Genomic DNA, 15149 nt, shown 5'->3' with positions numbered 1-15149 from the left:
CCATAGACGGGCAACCCTTGCCTTAATTTTCCATTCACGTTTTGGAAATCCTAGCTCGGAAAGGAGGTTGTAGTCCATTTAACTTATATTTAGACTGCAAAAAAGAAAAAGTATATTAGATGATAACATCTGAAAGTCTTCGCAAGTAGAAAATGAAACATATCATGCTTAAGTCTGTAATGTAATCTAGGATGCATGCAGGATAACAAAATCGCTCTCATAACCTGAAGGCAGCTCATCAAAAATCCCATGATAAACAATATTTTTTGTATGACCTTTTGTTTTGTCATCGATAGACTCAAGCATAATTTTCAAGCCACTGTATGAGGTAACACGTGATAGGGCAACATAGAGTTGTCCATGTGTGAAAATAGGTTTTGGTAAATATAATCCAACCTTTTTTAATGTTTGTCCTTGACTTTTGTTAATTGTCATTGCGTAGCATAATTTAATAGGAAATTGTCTCCTCTTGAGTATGAAAGGATATTTTTTATCCTTTCCATCCATGATTATCCGAGGAATGCAAACCTTTGTCCCTACATGGCTGCCACTCAATATTTGAGCCTCAATAACTCTATCTCCAAGGTGAGTAATTAATAGCCTTGTTCCATTGCATAGACCGTCGGCTTGGTTTATATTTCTCAGCAACATGACTGGAGCGTACTTCTTCAATGTCAACTCATGATTAGGAACACCATGAAATGTCATTGAATTCAACACATCAGTGGTATATAGCAAATTTGACATTGTAGAATCCTCAGATGTCTTGCAAACAGTATCAAAACTATAGTACGTTCGTGCTTCTGTTGGTAGCATTAACAACACATGAGAATTAACCAAAGCAACAGTGTCATTTGTCCCAGTGATGATCGCCCTTTCATTGAGATAAGATTGATCATGATATAGATTAGCCAAGTCTCCATAAATTTCTGACACCATTGAATGTAATGCATCACCAGTAGAAGGAAGCAATAGTTCATTTGGTATTTCTATCCAGCTTGATTCCTCCTCATCCTCACCACTGACAGTTGAAAGAACCTTGCCATTCCCAACATTCAGTATCCACTCTGCGAATTTTGACATTGAATCCCTCTCATCTGTAGTGAGTCCTGTTGCATGCAACCGCATATTTTGCCTTAGCATGTATACCTTACAACACTGCCACAGATAAGATCTCGTAAGAGATGCATTGACTGTATCAGACCTCGTGCCATTCAAAACAACAGGCAGAATCTGTCTAAAATCACCCCCCAACAATACAGTCTTACCACCAAACGGGGTTGAACATCCTTGTGCACCATCAATGTTCATTATGTCTTGCAATGTTCTATCAAGAGCTTCAAAGCAATGTCTGTGAGCCATGGGAGCTTCATCCCACACAATAAGACTTGCCTTCATTATTAATCTTGCAAGTTGTGTTCCCTTTTTGATATGACATGTTGAACTCTCATCAACTTGGATTGGAATCTTAAATCGAGAGTGTGCTGTGCGACCACCAGGAAGCAACAACGATGCTATGCCAGAGGATGCAACAGCAAGGACAATTCTCCCTGTAGACCTAACTTTTGCAATTATTGTTTGATATAAGAATGTCTTTCCAGTTCCTCCATGTCCATATACGAAATACAAACCGCCTGCCTGATTTATGACTTTCTCCACAACCACATCATATATAGTCTTCTGTTCTTCATTCAAGTGATCTTCCAACTCCCTACATTCATCCCTTAGCTGATGAACATCATAATTCATCTCTTCCCTCAAAAGACGATTATTTAGTTCATCCAAAAGCTGTCCCTGCGGCATTGGCAAATTATAAGCAGCAAGGGATGTGGCAGCTCTGTTGAATAACATTTCAAGCTCAAACAAAATATAGTTCTTCAATTCATGCTCAGGCAAGCTTAAACATGGCAAATCTAGCTGTCTTCTTAATTTATACAGGATATCATCTTGGAACAGTCTCCAGTTGCTGTCCCAAAGTCTCAATGGTTCACTGACATTGCAGAAAATAACCAATGTGACAAATAGTTGCCTCAGCTGGACTCCTGTTGCAAAAACGGATGCCTCATCCAATGCATCGTGCCACTCTTTATCATCTCCAAGCAAACCAAGAGCCATACATGCTGACTGGAATGTAGGATGAATGAACCCACCAACTGTTCTAATCTCAGCATAATTTTTAGGCCCATTTTGAACATTTAGTAACATACGAAGATAGTATAACTCACCTGAATTTGGATGGACATATGACATTCGACCAATTGACTGACCTCGCTTTCTTGGTGTCCATTCCTTCTGTCTGTCATCCCAAACCCACTCCGAAGGAAATAAACCATAGGTTAATCTTCTTGCCTCACTATACAGAGAGTTAGCATGCATCCATTCGGTAAACATTGTTTTCTCAATAGCAGACTGGTTAATAATACTTGACAAACTTCTTTCATCATCATAGTAAACATTTTGCATGCGAGGCAAGTGAATGGGCAAACGTTGAACAGATGGATATCTAAAGTGAATATGATACTCAAAAAGCCGCCACACTGATTCATATGCCGCCAAATACCTACAATCAAGATATTTCTGTATTTCATCAAGTACTGCTCTCTGCTGGCCATCTGACTCCAAAACAGCCCTGACTCTATCTGGCCCTTTATTTATATATTTGAAAAGATATTTGATAGCCCGAGATTTATTACACCATTCAACATTAATGTGGGCTTGATATCGCAGCAGCAAAGACTTGCAATAAGGAACCACAGACCTGTTATCCACTGGATGACCATTCTTCATGATTGTCCTCCCATTATCTCGGCGCCTATAAACAGCAAAACCATTGTCATCAATAGTTGTCTCTGTATGGAAAGGCTTTGGGAAGTGTTTTTTACAACGACCACCAGACATGCACGGTGACAATGGCCTAACAACACCACATGGACCATGCACCATAAACTTCCCAACCAAACCACATAACCTAGGCTCTGCAAGCTCATCTGGAATTTCAGCAGAGATAACTTTATCCACATCAGTAGGAGTCAAGCATTTATCCTCTGGACGACACCAAATAACCATATGCACGTGTGGCAAACCACGTTTTTGGAATTCAACAGTATAAACCACAGCAACAGTTTGACCAAGATACTTACCTGATCGTATATCTGACAGTAGACCATCAACTTTCATCTTAAAAACTCTTGCAACTATATCTGGTCGATCCTCTATTCTCTGCCCTGGAATAAGTCTCAACGCATCCACTATCTCAGACCACTGTGAGTTGCATGTAAATGTAACGAAAAAATCTGGGTAACCGTAAAATTTGCAAATGGCCATAGCATCATGGTAGTTTTGCATCATGTAACGTGGACCTCCAGTAAAACTTGATGGTAACACAATCCTCTTCCCAACATTACTACCAGCAACATTTCCATTCGCATATGCATCACATATCCCCTGATATCCTTCTGCCCTCAATTTTTTCTGGTTGTGACGGATAAAACATAACCTTTGCTCCTCAACACATGCATATGCATCAACAATATACTGCTGGAATAACCTACCACCACGAATTAATGTCTGCCCTTCACCATGTCTTTGTTGCAATCTATATGCGTAGTATTCCCTCATGGTCATACATGTTCTTTCCGTAGGCCTTCTAGCAATCATATCCTGATATTTAAGATCTTTTGAGTAACCATCCTCACCATATGGAAATAGAAGAGGGTATTGCATTGCCATGAAACTTGGATGCATTTCATCAACACGTTTCAACCCATCAACTCTGTCCTCCACAATGATATCTCTATGCTCAAAAGCATGGCCAAAGTCACCCACAATGAGTCCAGCAATCTCTGATACAACAGGCATATCATACTGCACACCATCTCCTTGCCTGCTAGCACACAACCTCAATCTAATAGGCCTAACATCAGATTCAGCAAATCTATCCCTGGCCATACGAAAAGCCTTCGCAATATCATTGATACCATCAAACATGATAATCAACTGCTTGACAATATCCTCATCTATTGAATCATTATCTACTGATCCAACAACCATCATCCTATTAAATACTTCATGCTCAGTGTCGTGAACATATAACTGCGCAAATTTGGGAGAGTCTCCATGAGCTGGCAGCAAAGACCCAATGCGATGATAATTCTGCCCACCAAGCCTAAAGACATACGGACCAAAAGAGTCATTCAAAGTTGTATCAATTCTACTACCAAGGGAGGTAAACGCAAACATTGCATTGTAAACTCTTATATGTCTACGAAACCCCTTACTCCTGCCCAACCCTCCACAATCCATTAACTCAGTAAGCAACGCAGGAGTCTCCTTCAACAACGGAAGACTGATCTTTCCACCACGACAACACACAGAATACATAGGCCTCCTTGCAGTATTGGATTTAAGCCGCTCAGAATACCAAAAAATTGCACCACAATATTCACACACTAAGTCAGGAGAACCAACACTAAAATATTCAATATCCTCTGCCCCTGCCTGTGCCCCTGCCCCTGCCCCTGCCCCAGCTACGTCGTCGGATGTACCAATATGACCAACATCTGCCATTCGCCTCTTCCTTGCACGGTCATTCATCACAGCACCACGCTTAGACCTACGTGACTTGCTACTCTCACCAACCTCCATTGCAATCCAACAGAGCACAGGACATCACCAACCACCAAATAAACAACACATGAACACAAACAGCAACGACAGAGAAAACCAAAACTGCGCAGCACACAATGCCCAAAAGAAAAAAAAAATATAGAGCAGCAGCAACAACCAATAATCAATTGTCATGACATAGCAAGAGAAACGCAAAAAAATAGCAAAGACAAAACAAACAAACAATAAACACAGCAGTCGCAGAAAAACCAAATTCCAGGAGAAAAATAGCCAAAAACAACGCAAGAAAAAGAGCAAAAAATAGAAGTACCTCCAAAATCGCTCCAACAGAAAAGAAACCAAACCTGCAGACATGGAAATGAGGAAGAGAAGACAACAAAGCAAAACAACATGAGAAAAACCCAAAACAACAAAACAAACAACAAAACGTAGCAAAAAGCCATCACAGTACAACAGCATAGCATGCAAATCGAAATAAAAAACAAAAAGAAAAAAAAGAAATCACCTCCAGGCAAAACAGCGGTAAACCAACAGAAGCAGCGAGACAAACCAAGCAAAAAACCTTGCCACACCAACAACAACACAAACAAACCCTCCACCACCGCCAGAGAAGACCAATGAGAACCCAAGAGACAGACATGATACGACGCAGAGCCACCAAAACAGAAGACAATGACCCACAACAGCACTCCCCCTCTGCATGAAGAAACACATCTCACCATCTGTCCAACAACGACGAAACCAAGAAGAGATCAACAAACACGTGTGAAAGCAGCCAAAATCCCCTCAGAACTCAACCACGAAACCGCCAACCGATAAATCTCGTCATCTCTCCAATGCGAAACACCCAATCCCACTATAGCATCCACCCCTGCCATCGCGAGAAGCTCGGCCATATCGTGAAATCACATCACGCAAACATGAACGAAAACAACATAGCGGTCCCACCACAAACGAATCTCAAACAAAGCAACGACAAAAGCGGGCCCCATAAAAGGGTCGTTTATGACTTTCGCCAAGCAAAATAGAAAGAGGGTATCAAAACCATGAAAACACGTGTCAAATGCTTATGTATAGGTGTTGTTCTAAGTAATTGAAGTGGGACCACACCACAAAAACAAAAAGCCAGAGAGATACATGTAGGCCCCAGAAATATGAAAAGAACCAGAGGCCACACGCGAGAGTAGGAAAATAACAGGGAACTCGCCCACAATTGTACAGACTTGCCTCTCCTATTAGTATTCTTAATAGATATATATATATATATATATATATATATATCAGTATTATGATGTGTGCATATGAAGTAAAACTGTATATTCAGTCTATTTTTATGAACACAGTGCAATCAGGATTAGTTTTATCCTAATTTATGAATAATTCCAAACTCGAAAGTTGACGATGGAAGCAACAAAACATATTCAAAACAAAAATCATGTTAAGGCTAGAAAATGCAATTGTTGCTATTGAATAAATAAAAGAACAAAGTATATGTTGATATGTACTTGTACCAACACAAAGCTTACAGCAGGGGAGACTGAGAGAGAGATGCAGCTGGGAAGTATGTTTCAATGAATGTGTCTCTTGCATTCAATTGAATATGGATACTAGAAATATTACTTGTTGGAGATACAAATATGAAATATCAGTACTTTGTGTAATATGCAAGAAACGTGAAGCTAAACTACAGGCTGCCATTCCTGTTCACCTAACAAAGAAAAATGACATTGCATCAAAGGTTTAATTTCTACCTTATAAAAACTTAAAAGGTGGTCTGTCATAACTATATTAGTCATAGTTCAAACACAGAGAATTGAACAATAGAGAGAGAGAGAGAGAGAGAATGGGGTCTTGGGCTCAGGCGATGCTGCTGGTGGCACTTCTATTTCCCGCGTTTGTGGAGTCGAAGATTCATCATTACAAGTTCAGTGTAAGTACATTAATTCTTTGGTACCTTTTGTAGCATTTTTCTCTATGTTTGTGTTCTAAATTAAACTGGCTTAACATATGCAGGTGGTCATGAAGAACACAACAAAGCTTTGTCAAACAAAGCCCATTCTTACTGTCAATGGGAAGTTTCCTGGACCAACTCTGTATGCAAGGGAGGATGATAATGTTATAGTAAGGGTCACCAATCATGTTAGCTATAACGTTACGATCCACTGGTGAGAAATTCTGCAAACCACCGGTTCCCATTAATAAAATCTGCTTAAAATTGATTTTCTAAGTACAAATTAGCAGCTAGTTTAGTTCAGAAGCTACTGATGATGATTACAGCAAATGCTATTGTCAATTTGTCATGTTATGGTAATTGCAGGCATGGAGTCAGGCAGCTTAGGACAGGTTGGTCCGATGGGCCGGCATATGTGACACAATGCCCAATCCAGCCTGGACAGGACTACATCTACAACTTCACCCTCACTGGACAAAGAGGTACTCTTCTTTGGCATGCACACATTTCTTGGCTAAGGGCAACAATGCATGGTGCCATTGTCATCTTGCCTAAGCGAGGCGTTGCTTATCCATTTCCGAAACCTGATAAGGAAAAGATCATCATATTTGGTACTCGTTAACCTCTTCAGCCATTTAAGGATCCCTTTTTTTTTTCCTTCATGAGGTTATATTGAATTGAAGATATGATATTAATTGATATGAAAATTGTGTTGTATAGCTGAGTGGTGGAAGGCAGATGTTGAAGCCGTTGTTAACCAGTATACACAAACTGGAATGCCACCAAACGTATCGGATGCACACACTATCAATGGCTACCCTGGACCTGTTCCTAATTGCTCTTCAAAGGGTACTAAGTAATAACAATCAAACTGCAGAAGAAATTAAAAGTTTCTTATCTAAACATTGACATCAAATGTGATTTCTGCAGGTTACACACTGCATGTTGATGGAGGCAAAACCTACTTGCTTCGGATCATCAACGCAGCGCTGAATGATGAGCTATTTTTCAAGATTGCAGGGCATAATCTAACCGTAGTTGAAGTTGATGCATCATATACTAAGCCCTTCCAAACTGACACAATCTTCATTGGTCCAGGCCAAACCACAAATGCCATACTAGCCACAGATAAGGCCACAGGAAAGTACTTGATTACAATCTCTCCATTCATGGACACCACAGTTGCTGTCAACAATATAACTGCCTTCGCCTTCCTCCGCTACAATGGCACCCCTGCCTTTCCTCCAACCACCCTAACCAGCATTCCTCCTATAAATGCCACTGCCGTAACGACAAAATTTATCAACTCTCTTCGAAGCCTTAATTCTAAACAATACCCTGCCAAAGTTCCATTAACAATAGATCACTCTTTGTTCTTCACAATCGGCGTAGGTGTCAATCCATGTGCAACCTGTGTCAATGGTAGCAGAGTTATAGCAGCTGTCAACAATGTCACCTTCATAATGCCTACAGTAGCTCTGCTTCAAGCACATTATTACAACATAGGTGGAGTTTTCACAGATGATTTTCCTGCTAATCCGCCGATACCTTTCAATTATACAGGAAACCCACCATCTAATATGGCTACCAATAATGGAACAAGGCTTTACAGACTGTCTTTTAATTCAACAGTTCAAGTTGTGATTCAAGGAACCAGTATGATAGCTCCTGAGAGCCATCCAACCCATCTCCATGGATTCAATTTCTTTCAAGTTGGTAAAGGAGTTGGGAATTTCGATCCAACCAAAGATCCAAAAAGTTTCAATCTTGTTGATCCCGTTGAGAGAAACACAATGGCAGTGCCAACCGGTGGATGGACAGCAATCAGATTCAGGGCAGATAATCCGGGTAAGTCGAGATTTCTTTTGTGAAATATATATATAGGGTTAATTATACTTTTAGTCACCGAAAGATTGGCTTCGTTCACATTTAACACCGAAAGATTTTTTGTTACAAAGTAGTCATCTATTGTTCCAAAATGAGACAATTAGGGGACTCGGTCAGAATTGATACAATTTCGGGCAGGGCTTTCGCTGACATGGCATCTATTTAACTATTATTGGTCAAAAATGCTTATGTGGCAACAAACCTTATCTTTGACATATGACATGGAAATTCCAATTAGATTATTAATAAAAAATAATTTTCCATTAAAAAAATTCTATGTAACTTTCTCTCATCTCTCTCATAGAAGCAAGATATTTTTCAATAAAATCTCAGTCGTTCTTCAACTATTATTGGGAAGTTGCTGTTGATACCAATTTATGTTTCTTTGAGTTTGATTTTTTTTTTTGAATAATCTCCATGAATCCAAGTGTCTTAGGGAGATCCCTCCACTGTCATCATCTCTCCCTCCTGCACAGAGGTGGATTTTGAGCAGGTCATCTGAAATCGATATTTACTTGGCCTCTCTCTCATCTATTCCACGCTTGGATTGAAACCTAGATCTAGAAATCTGATTCCTTGAGCCTTTTATTTTTTTATATTTTTTTTTTATCTAGAGAGTGGGTTATATTACAAGTAGGCTTATTGAAGCCATGTCTGACAAATAATTACCAATTGAGCATGATCTTAGTGATTGCGTTGTTGAACCAGTAGAGAGAGATGAGAGGGTGGAAGGGAGGTAGATGAAAGAGGCAAAGAATTAATGACGTCATTTTTATTAATTTTCCTTTTGTTGCCACATAAGCATATGTTGACCCAAATATGTTGAGTGGATGCCACGTCAGCGGAAACCTGCCCATTACTGTAGTAAATCTGACCAAATCCCTTAATTATCTCATTTTGGAACAATGGATAACCACTTTGTAACAAAAAATCTTTAGGTGCTAAATGTGAACGAAGCCGATCTTTTAGTGACGAAAAGTATAATTAACCCTCTATATATATATATATATATATATATATATATATATATATATATATATAAGTATATATGTTCATTGGGTTTTGTTGTAGGGGTGTGGTTTTTCCACTGTCATCTGGAAGTACACACAACATGGGGACTAAAGATGGCATTTTTGGTGGACAATGGAGAGGAACCAAATGAGTCACTTCCCCCTCCCCCTAAAGACCTTCCAAAGTGTTGATGAGGGAGGGATGTTTATGCAGTGGCTTCAAGATCATCAACAAAACCAAGAGAAACAATGCTAATAACAAAACCAAACACAATTCAGGGGGATCTTACCTCCCCCTCCCCTCTCCTCTCCTCCTTGGTATTTCCACTTTGGGGTAACGAGTTCATTATTGGCTCATTTGGATTTGTTAGATTTAATATGAGGTTATGAGTTCATTGTATTATTTAGTTTGAGAAGGAATTCAAAGACTTGTTTGTGCGTCACTTGACTCTGTACATTTCAATCTTGTAATTTCAAGTAATTCTAAAGCAGTCAGTCAATGAAATAACCAAGCGCATACATCTTTTCAACTTTTTGAATGAATGTAGGATAATGCAACTTCTTTGATACGTTCTAACTCCTTCATCTAATTTTTCAACCTTCGCCTACATTGACATAGACAAACAATGTGTCCACATTCCACTCGAATGCTTCTGCAATTCGAATCTGTGCTGAGATTCGAATTTGGGTTGTGGGTACCCAAATGGCTCGGCGGGCTAAGGGGTAGGTTTCGAAGTCCTTTGGCAGACCAACCTATTTTGTGGTGTCAGTTGCCGACAGTGGGGGCTCAATCGGGCGGAATGAGGTGATTTCCTTCAAAAGGTCCAGACTTCCGAGCATTTTTCCAACAAAACTTGTGGTTGTTGGCTATCGAGAATGGTCGGGTTTTACTTGTGGAGGTCAGGTGAAGTGTTTTGGGTGGTCAGACGACGATTTTGGGTGTCAAGTGGCAGCGGTTGTTTAAGGAAGGAGAAGTGAAATTTGGTTTTTTTTTTTGGGTTTTGATTTTTTGTGGTTTATTTTTTTATCATAATATTTTTTAAAAAATATAACAAATATCCAAGCCACAAACTTGTCATTTGTCAGGCCACATCACCTAAATATAAAAATTTTTATGCCACATCAGCATCAGCATCAGCATCAGGGAATTTATTTTTGAAAAGATCGAAAATCTGCCTGATTTTGAACAATTTTCAACTTTAGATTTCAAATCATTTGAAAATTCAGTGATTAAATTAGACCTGATCAACTCTTTCAGCGATTAAAAGTTGCATTACTCCAATAATGTATGAATTCATCCACCAATTATTGTGTGGAAATGTGCTTTGGGCCTAAGGCCTCGAGTGTGCTTATATTATGGACTGGACTGGGCTGGACTGGATCATAATCATAATTAAACTTAGCCCAGTCCAAAACTATGGGCCGAAAATTTTTAGCTGGGAGAGAGGTCTTTTTAGTCTCAAACATCCCAGAACAGCCACCATTGGCATCCACGTCTCCTTCACACTCTCAAAACTGTTTTTCGAATTTCAAAAACAGTATTTTCTAGATTCACCTTCCTAAATCCTCGCCTACTCTGCATCCAATCTTTATTACCTTTTTTTTTTTTTTTTTTAATCTTTCTCTGCATCCATCCAATCTTTATCACCTTTTTGATCTTTCTGATTACCTTTGATGTTGGGTTCTTCCTTTCTTTTGTGGGTTTTCCAGTTTACTACCGTCTATGTGCTGATATTCTGATTTGGGTTTTGTTTATCTTCTCTATTGGGGTTATTATACTTGTGTGAACATATCAGATTTTTCATTCTCTTTTCATGGTTCTCTTCGATTCTCAAAAGTCGGTTCTTTATTTGATTCTTAAGTTTATGCCTGTGAAGAAAAAGCAGATTCTTGATTCCCCTCTAATTGGTTACAAGAAATTTTTGCGACTTTTTTTTGAAGTAGACATAAAAGGGTCTCTCCCTCTGTCTATATATACACTCTATGCCTTTGTTCCCCCCTTACTTTGGAGGCTATGAACTTCTGAGTCATTGATTGTTTGCATATTAGCACTTTAAATCATGGAGACTCTATACCCATCTCCTTATATGTCTGACACTGGTTGGTCTAGCCAAAGAAGTGAGTGGACTAGAGAAGAGAATAAGAAGTTTGAGAGTGCTTTGGCCATATATGATGAGCATACTCCGGATAGATGGTTTAAGGTAGCTGCAATGATTCCAGGGAAAACAGTTTTTGATGTGATGGAGCAGTATAGGGAACTAGAAGATGATGTTAGTGATATTGAAGCAGGCCGTGTTCCGATTCCTGGTTATCTTAGCTCATCTTTCACATGGGAGTTGGTTGGTGCTCGCAATTCTGATGGGTATAGGAAGAGGTCTTTGGCAGTAAAGACTTGTGATCGGGAGAGGAAGAAAGGAGTTCCATGGACTGAAGAAGAGCACAGGTGAATGAATCTCTCTCCTTAAAAACACTTGAAAAACATTTTTTTTGTTTGGTTGCACAGAGAATTCCAATCATATGAAGATACTTTCAAAGTCCTGAAATTTTGAAATTTTTCTTGTTAAGAACATGATAGAACCATCATTTTCTTAGTAGCTTAATTACTTTTAACGGTTTCATGGATTGATTGACTGTTGGTTGCAGGCGGTTTTTGATGGGATTGCTTAAGTATGGTAAAGGGGATTGGCGAAACATATCCCAGAAATTCGTCGTCTCCAAGACCCCAACTCAAGTGGCAAGCCATGCCCAGAAATACTTCATAAGGCAGCAGCTTTCAGGAGTGAAAGATAAGAGGAGACCAAGTATTCATGACATCACTACAATCAATCTCACAAACACAACCCTGATGGATCAAAACAAACATTCATTTGATCAGTCAAATTTGCTTTACTTGCAGCAGAAGCCGACTGGCATGACCAAAGAGGCAGTCATGGTTCTGGATTCGTCTAACGGTGACCTGTTCGTGGCATCTCCTTATGAATCTGCTTCAAATGGCTTTAGATTGCAGGGGAATAGTTTCTATGGCAATGCTGGTATAGACTCCCATAATTTGGCTTTTCAAATGCCATCTAGGAGACATCGTATTCACCGATGAGCAATCGGTTTTTATTGTAAATGGGTTGAACTGCTGAATCTAATCATGCTCAGTACTATTTCCATGTTTGTGCTTTTTTCCATTATGTATGATTACCTAAATGAGAAATTCTGTAAATCTGCAGATCAGATTGCTTCTGTAGTTCTACAACAAACAAATGGATTCATATAACACCTAGGATTCCAAATTTCCAATGTCTGAAACAACATTTACGCGTTAATAACTCAATCACACATCTCTGAAAGCATGGCAACAGCAAGTGAACATGAGAAAATTGTTCCAAGAACTTTTGCAGACACATACATATATGTTTTTCTGAAATTTTGATATGATGTCATGCACTGTTCAAGTCTTTTTCTTTCTACTAATCCATACTTAAAACCCTCCACAAGATGTTTATTCAAAGTGGTAAATCCAGGATCACAAGTAGAAGTGGCAGACTGCAATATCTCAGACATTCCCCAAAAGCAAGGATGATAATGAAGTTGCTGATGATGCATTCTACTATTGATAAGGTAATTAATCAAACTAAACAAAGCTTATGCTTTTACACGTGGCTCGATTATACGATCATCGGTGTACAATTCCACATCAGCAGATGATGTGGCCAGGCTAGAAGCTGAGTCAGTAGTCACTCTTTGCTTTCATTTTTTTTTGTCTGAAATTCCGTAGTATCATCTAATTGCTTTGCTTTGTGCCAGCCTTAACTTTATGCACTCAATATGGCCAAGTTGACCAAAGAAGCTGCTTCACTCAGTAGATGCTGAGTTTGCATTCCACTTATAATACACAATGAGCATCTCATGCTTTCAAATGCCAATCCAATGTGGTCTTTTTTTTTTATAATAGTCTCTTTCTGCCAACCCAGTTGTCAATGGTGGCATGGCTTTCAATAGTGAAATGTAGTAAGCTTTTGTTTTTGCTTAGTCTCTGGAAGCATCATGCATTTCTGTTCTTGTGATTTTAGTTTATTTGGCAAACCCTAATACAAGAAAAAAAAAGTAAGAGGATTGTAACTATGCTTAGATTTTTTTTATCATTGCAGAATCTATGGGGAGAATCTGGCTTTGAAATTATAAAAAGTAATGAAATTGAAATAATGGGAGTGTTGACTTGTTGTTGACTTCACAAGAATATAATCATGGTTCTTGGTGTTCAAAGGTGCTACAAGGATTCCTTTTCTGGGTTTCTGAAGGTTTTTTTTTTTTTTAATCATTGATGCTTCTAAATGTCACATTTTTTTAAAAAATTCCCAAAAAATAATAAATAGAAAATGGGTAAGATTTTGACCATTGGATTACGTATTCAACTATTGAATCTTTTAAAAAAGACAACATGTTAGACACTTTGCATCCAACGACTAGAACCATTCAATTTTTCTCATGCATTTTTTTAAAATTAATTTCAACAAACAATACTCACTAATAACTAGAAAATAACAAAGACCTATAATAATAATTAAAAAAAAAAATCAACGTCAAAAAAGTGTGGCTTTGATGATGATCACTATAGAAAAGGTTGTTGGCATTTGACAGACGAAATAAGCATACCTTAGTTTCCTTCCTATTGAGCTGATACAATGTTGGTCTTCTTTCAGCAGCATTTGTGGGGTTCTACCATCACCATTGCTGCTGTTCAACTATCATCAAAAGCTTAGTAGCTCCCACCTATATCCCTTTACACACCATCATTTTCTACACCAAACATTAATCCATTAAACAAAAACCCATAAAGGCAACATGATCATTTTTGGTAAATTTTTTTAAGGTAAGTGAGAGATAATTGCCAACTGTATAATACAATTGAATTAGGAGCAGTGTTTCTACAAGTTGCATAAGAAAAGCACTCTTTCTACTTTATTCTAGTTTTGATCACAAAATGCTTTTGGCCATATATATATATATATATATATGTATATGCTTTCCTTCATTTTTTTCTAAAGGGGAAAGCATAAATTTAAAACATGTTGGTCATTGGCAAATCATTCTCAGAAGGATGAATGCCCAAAATAGATAAACAAAAATCTCCATGACAAAGCAAGAGATTTTCTTGGCTTTATGACAGCATCTTCCTTGGTCTATTATCGTTTGAAAGTACTTTTATGATCAGATCATGATGGGATAAACATCAGATTAATTTATCACCATTTTACACAAGTTTTGTTCTTATGTGCACATGGTCACTTAACAATGAAACACATAACTTGATTTCCTTATGCTATCTTGGATCTTGGATAAATAACAGTAGCCCAATTCTTTGTAATAGTCGATAATATGACCAACCGACTTTTGAGTAATCTGAAAACCACCGACCCACCTTTGTATGCATCGGATGAAATTTTTTGCTTGACCAACAAACTTTTGAGTAATTTGACAACCACCAACCCACCTTTGTCTGAATCGTGTGAAATTATCGACCCAACTCTATGAATCATGATCGATCAATCTTTAGTCAATAAAAGATCGCTTAACCAATAATTGACTAAAGATCACTTAACCAATAAAACCGACCCCTGCTCAGCTCTAGTCTTGTCCACTGCTCCAAATAGACAATAAAAGTACTAAAAACAAGAGGGAGACAA

General features: G+C 38.4%; 3 protein-coding genes across 3 annotated transcripts; 2 read left to right on the top strand and 1 right to left on the bottom strand.

The window, feature by feature from the left end:
- Positions 1-186: 186 nt before the first annotated feature.
- LOC120012639 lies at positions 187-4644 on the bottom strand. Its single transcript, XM_038864075.1, has one exon. It carries the CDS (start codon positions 4642-4644, stop codon positions 187-189), a length of 4458 nt encoding a protein of 1485 aa, XP_038720003.1.
- A 1809-nt stretch (positions 4645-6453) lies between these two features.
- LOC120012359 (laccase-4-like) lies at positions 6454-10004 on the top strand. Its single transcript, XM_038863753.1, has 6 exons — positions 6454-6556; positions 6640-6791; positions 6944-7188; positions 7298-7426; positions 7508-8425; positions 9536-10004. The coding sequence occupies exons 1-6, from the start codon at positions 6470-6472 to the stop codon at positions 9664-9666; spliced, it is 1662 nt and encodes a 553-aa protein (XP_038719681.1). The 5' UTR covers positions 6454-6469; the 3' UTR covers positions 9667-10004.
- Positions 10005-10971: 967 nt separating this feature from the next.
- On the top strand, positions 10972-12632 carry LOC120013175 (transcription factor DIVARICATA-like). Its single transcript, XM_038864904.1, has 2 exons — positions 10972-11917; positions 12118-12632. Exons 1-2 carry the CDS (start codon positions 11535-11537, stop codon positions 12566-12568), a joined length of 834 nt encoding a protein of 277 aa, XP_038720832.1. The 5' UTR covers positions 10972-11534; the 3' UTR covers positions 12569-12632.
- Positions 12633-15149: the final 2517 nt, after the last annotated feature.

The sequence above is a fragment of the Tripterygium wilfordii genome, chromosome 13, assembly GCF_013401445.1.
Source record: "Tripterygium wilfordii isolate XIE 37 chromosome 13, ASM1340144v1, whole genome shotgun sequence".
Lineage (NCBI taxonomy): Eukaryota > Viridiplantae > Streptophyta > Magnoliopsida > Celastrales > Celastraceae > Tripterygium > Tripterygium wilfordii.
The sequence above is the reverse complement of the archived record's forward strand: the minus strand, read 5'-3'. Positions and strand labels throughout refer to the sequence as shown.

Coding starts and splice junctions, on each gene's coding strand:
- LOC120012639 (XM_038864075.1), bottom strand. CDS start 4,644: ATGGAGGTTGGTGAGAGTAGCAAGTCACGTAGGTCTAAGCGTGGTGCT.
- LOC120012359 (XM_038863753.1), top strand. CDS start 6,470: ATGGGGTCTTGGGCTCAGGCGATGCTGCTGGTGGCACTTCTATTTCCC. Junction 6,792..6,943: donor TATAACGTTACGATCCACTG/GTGAGAAATTCT, acceptor TGGTAATTGCAG/GCATGGAGTCAGGCAGCTTA. Junction 8,426..9,535: donor ATTCAGGGCAGATAATCCGG/GTAAGTCGAGAT, acceptor GTTTTGTTGTAG/GGGTGTGGTTTTTCCACTGT.
- LOC120013175 (XM_038864904.1), top strand. CDS start 11,535: ATGGAGACTCTATACCCATCTCCTTATATGTCTGACACTGGTTGGTCT. Junction 11,918..12,117: donor TGGACTGAAGAAGAGCACAG/GTGAATGAATCT, acceptor TGTTGGTTGCAG/GCGGTTTTTGATGGGATTGC.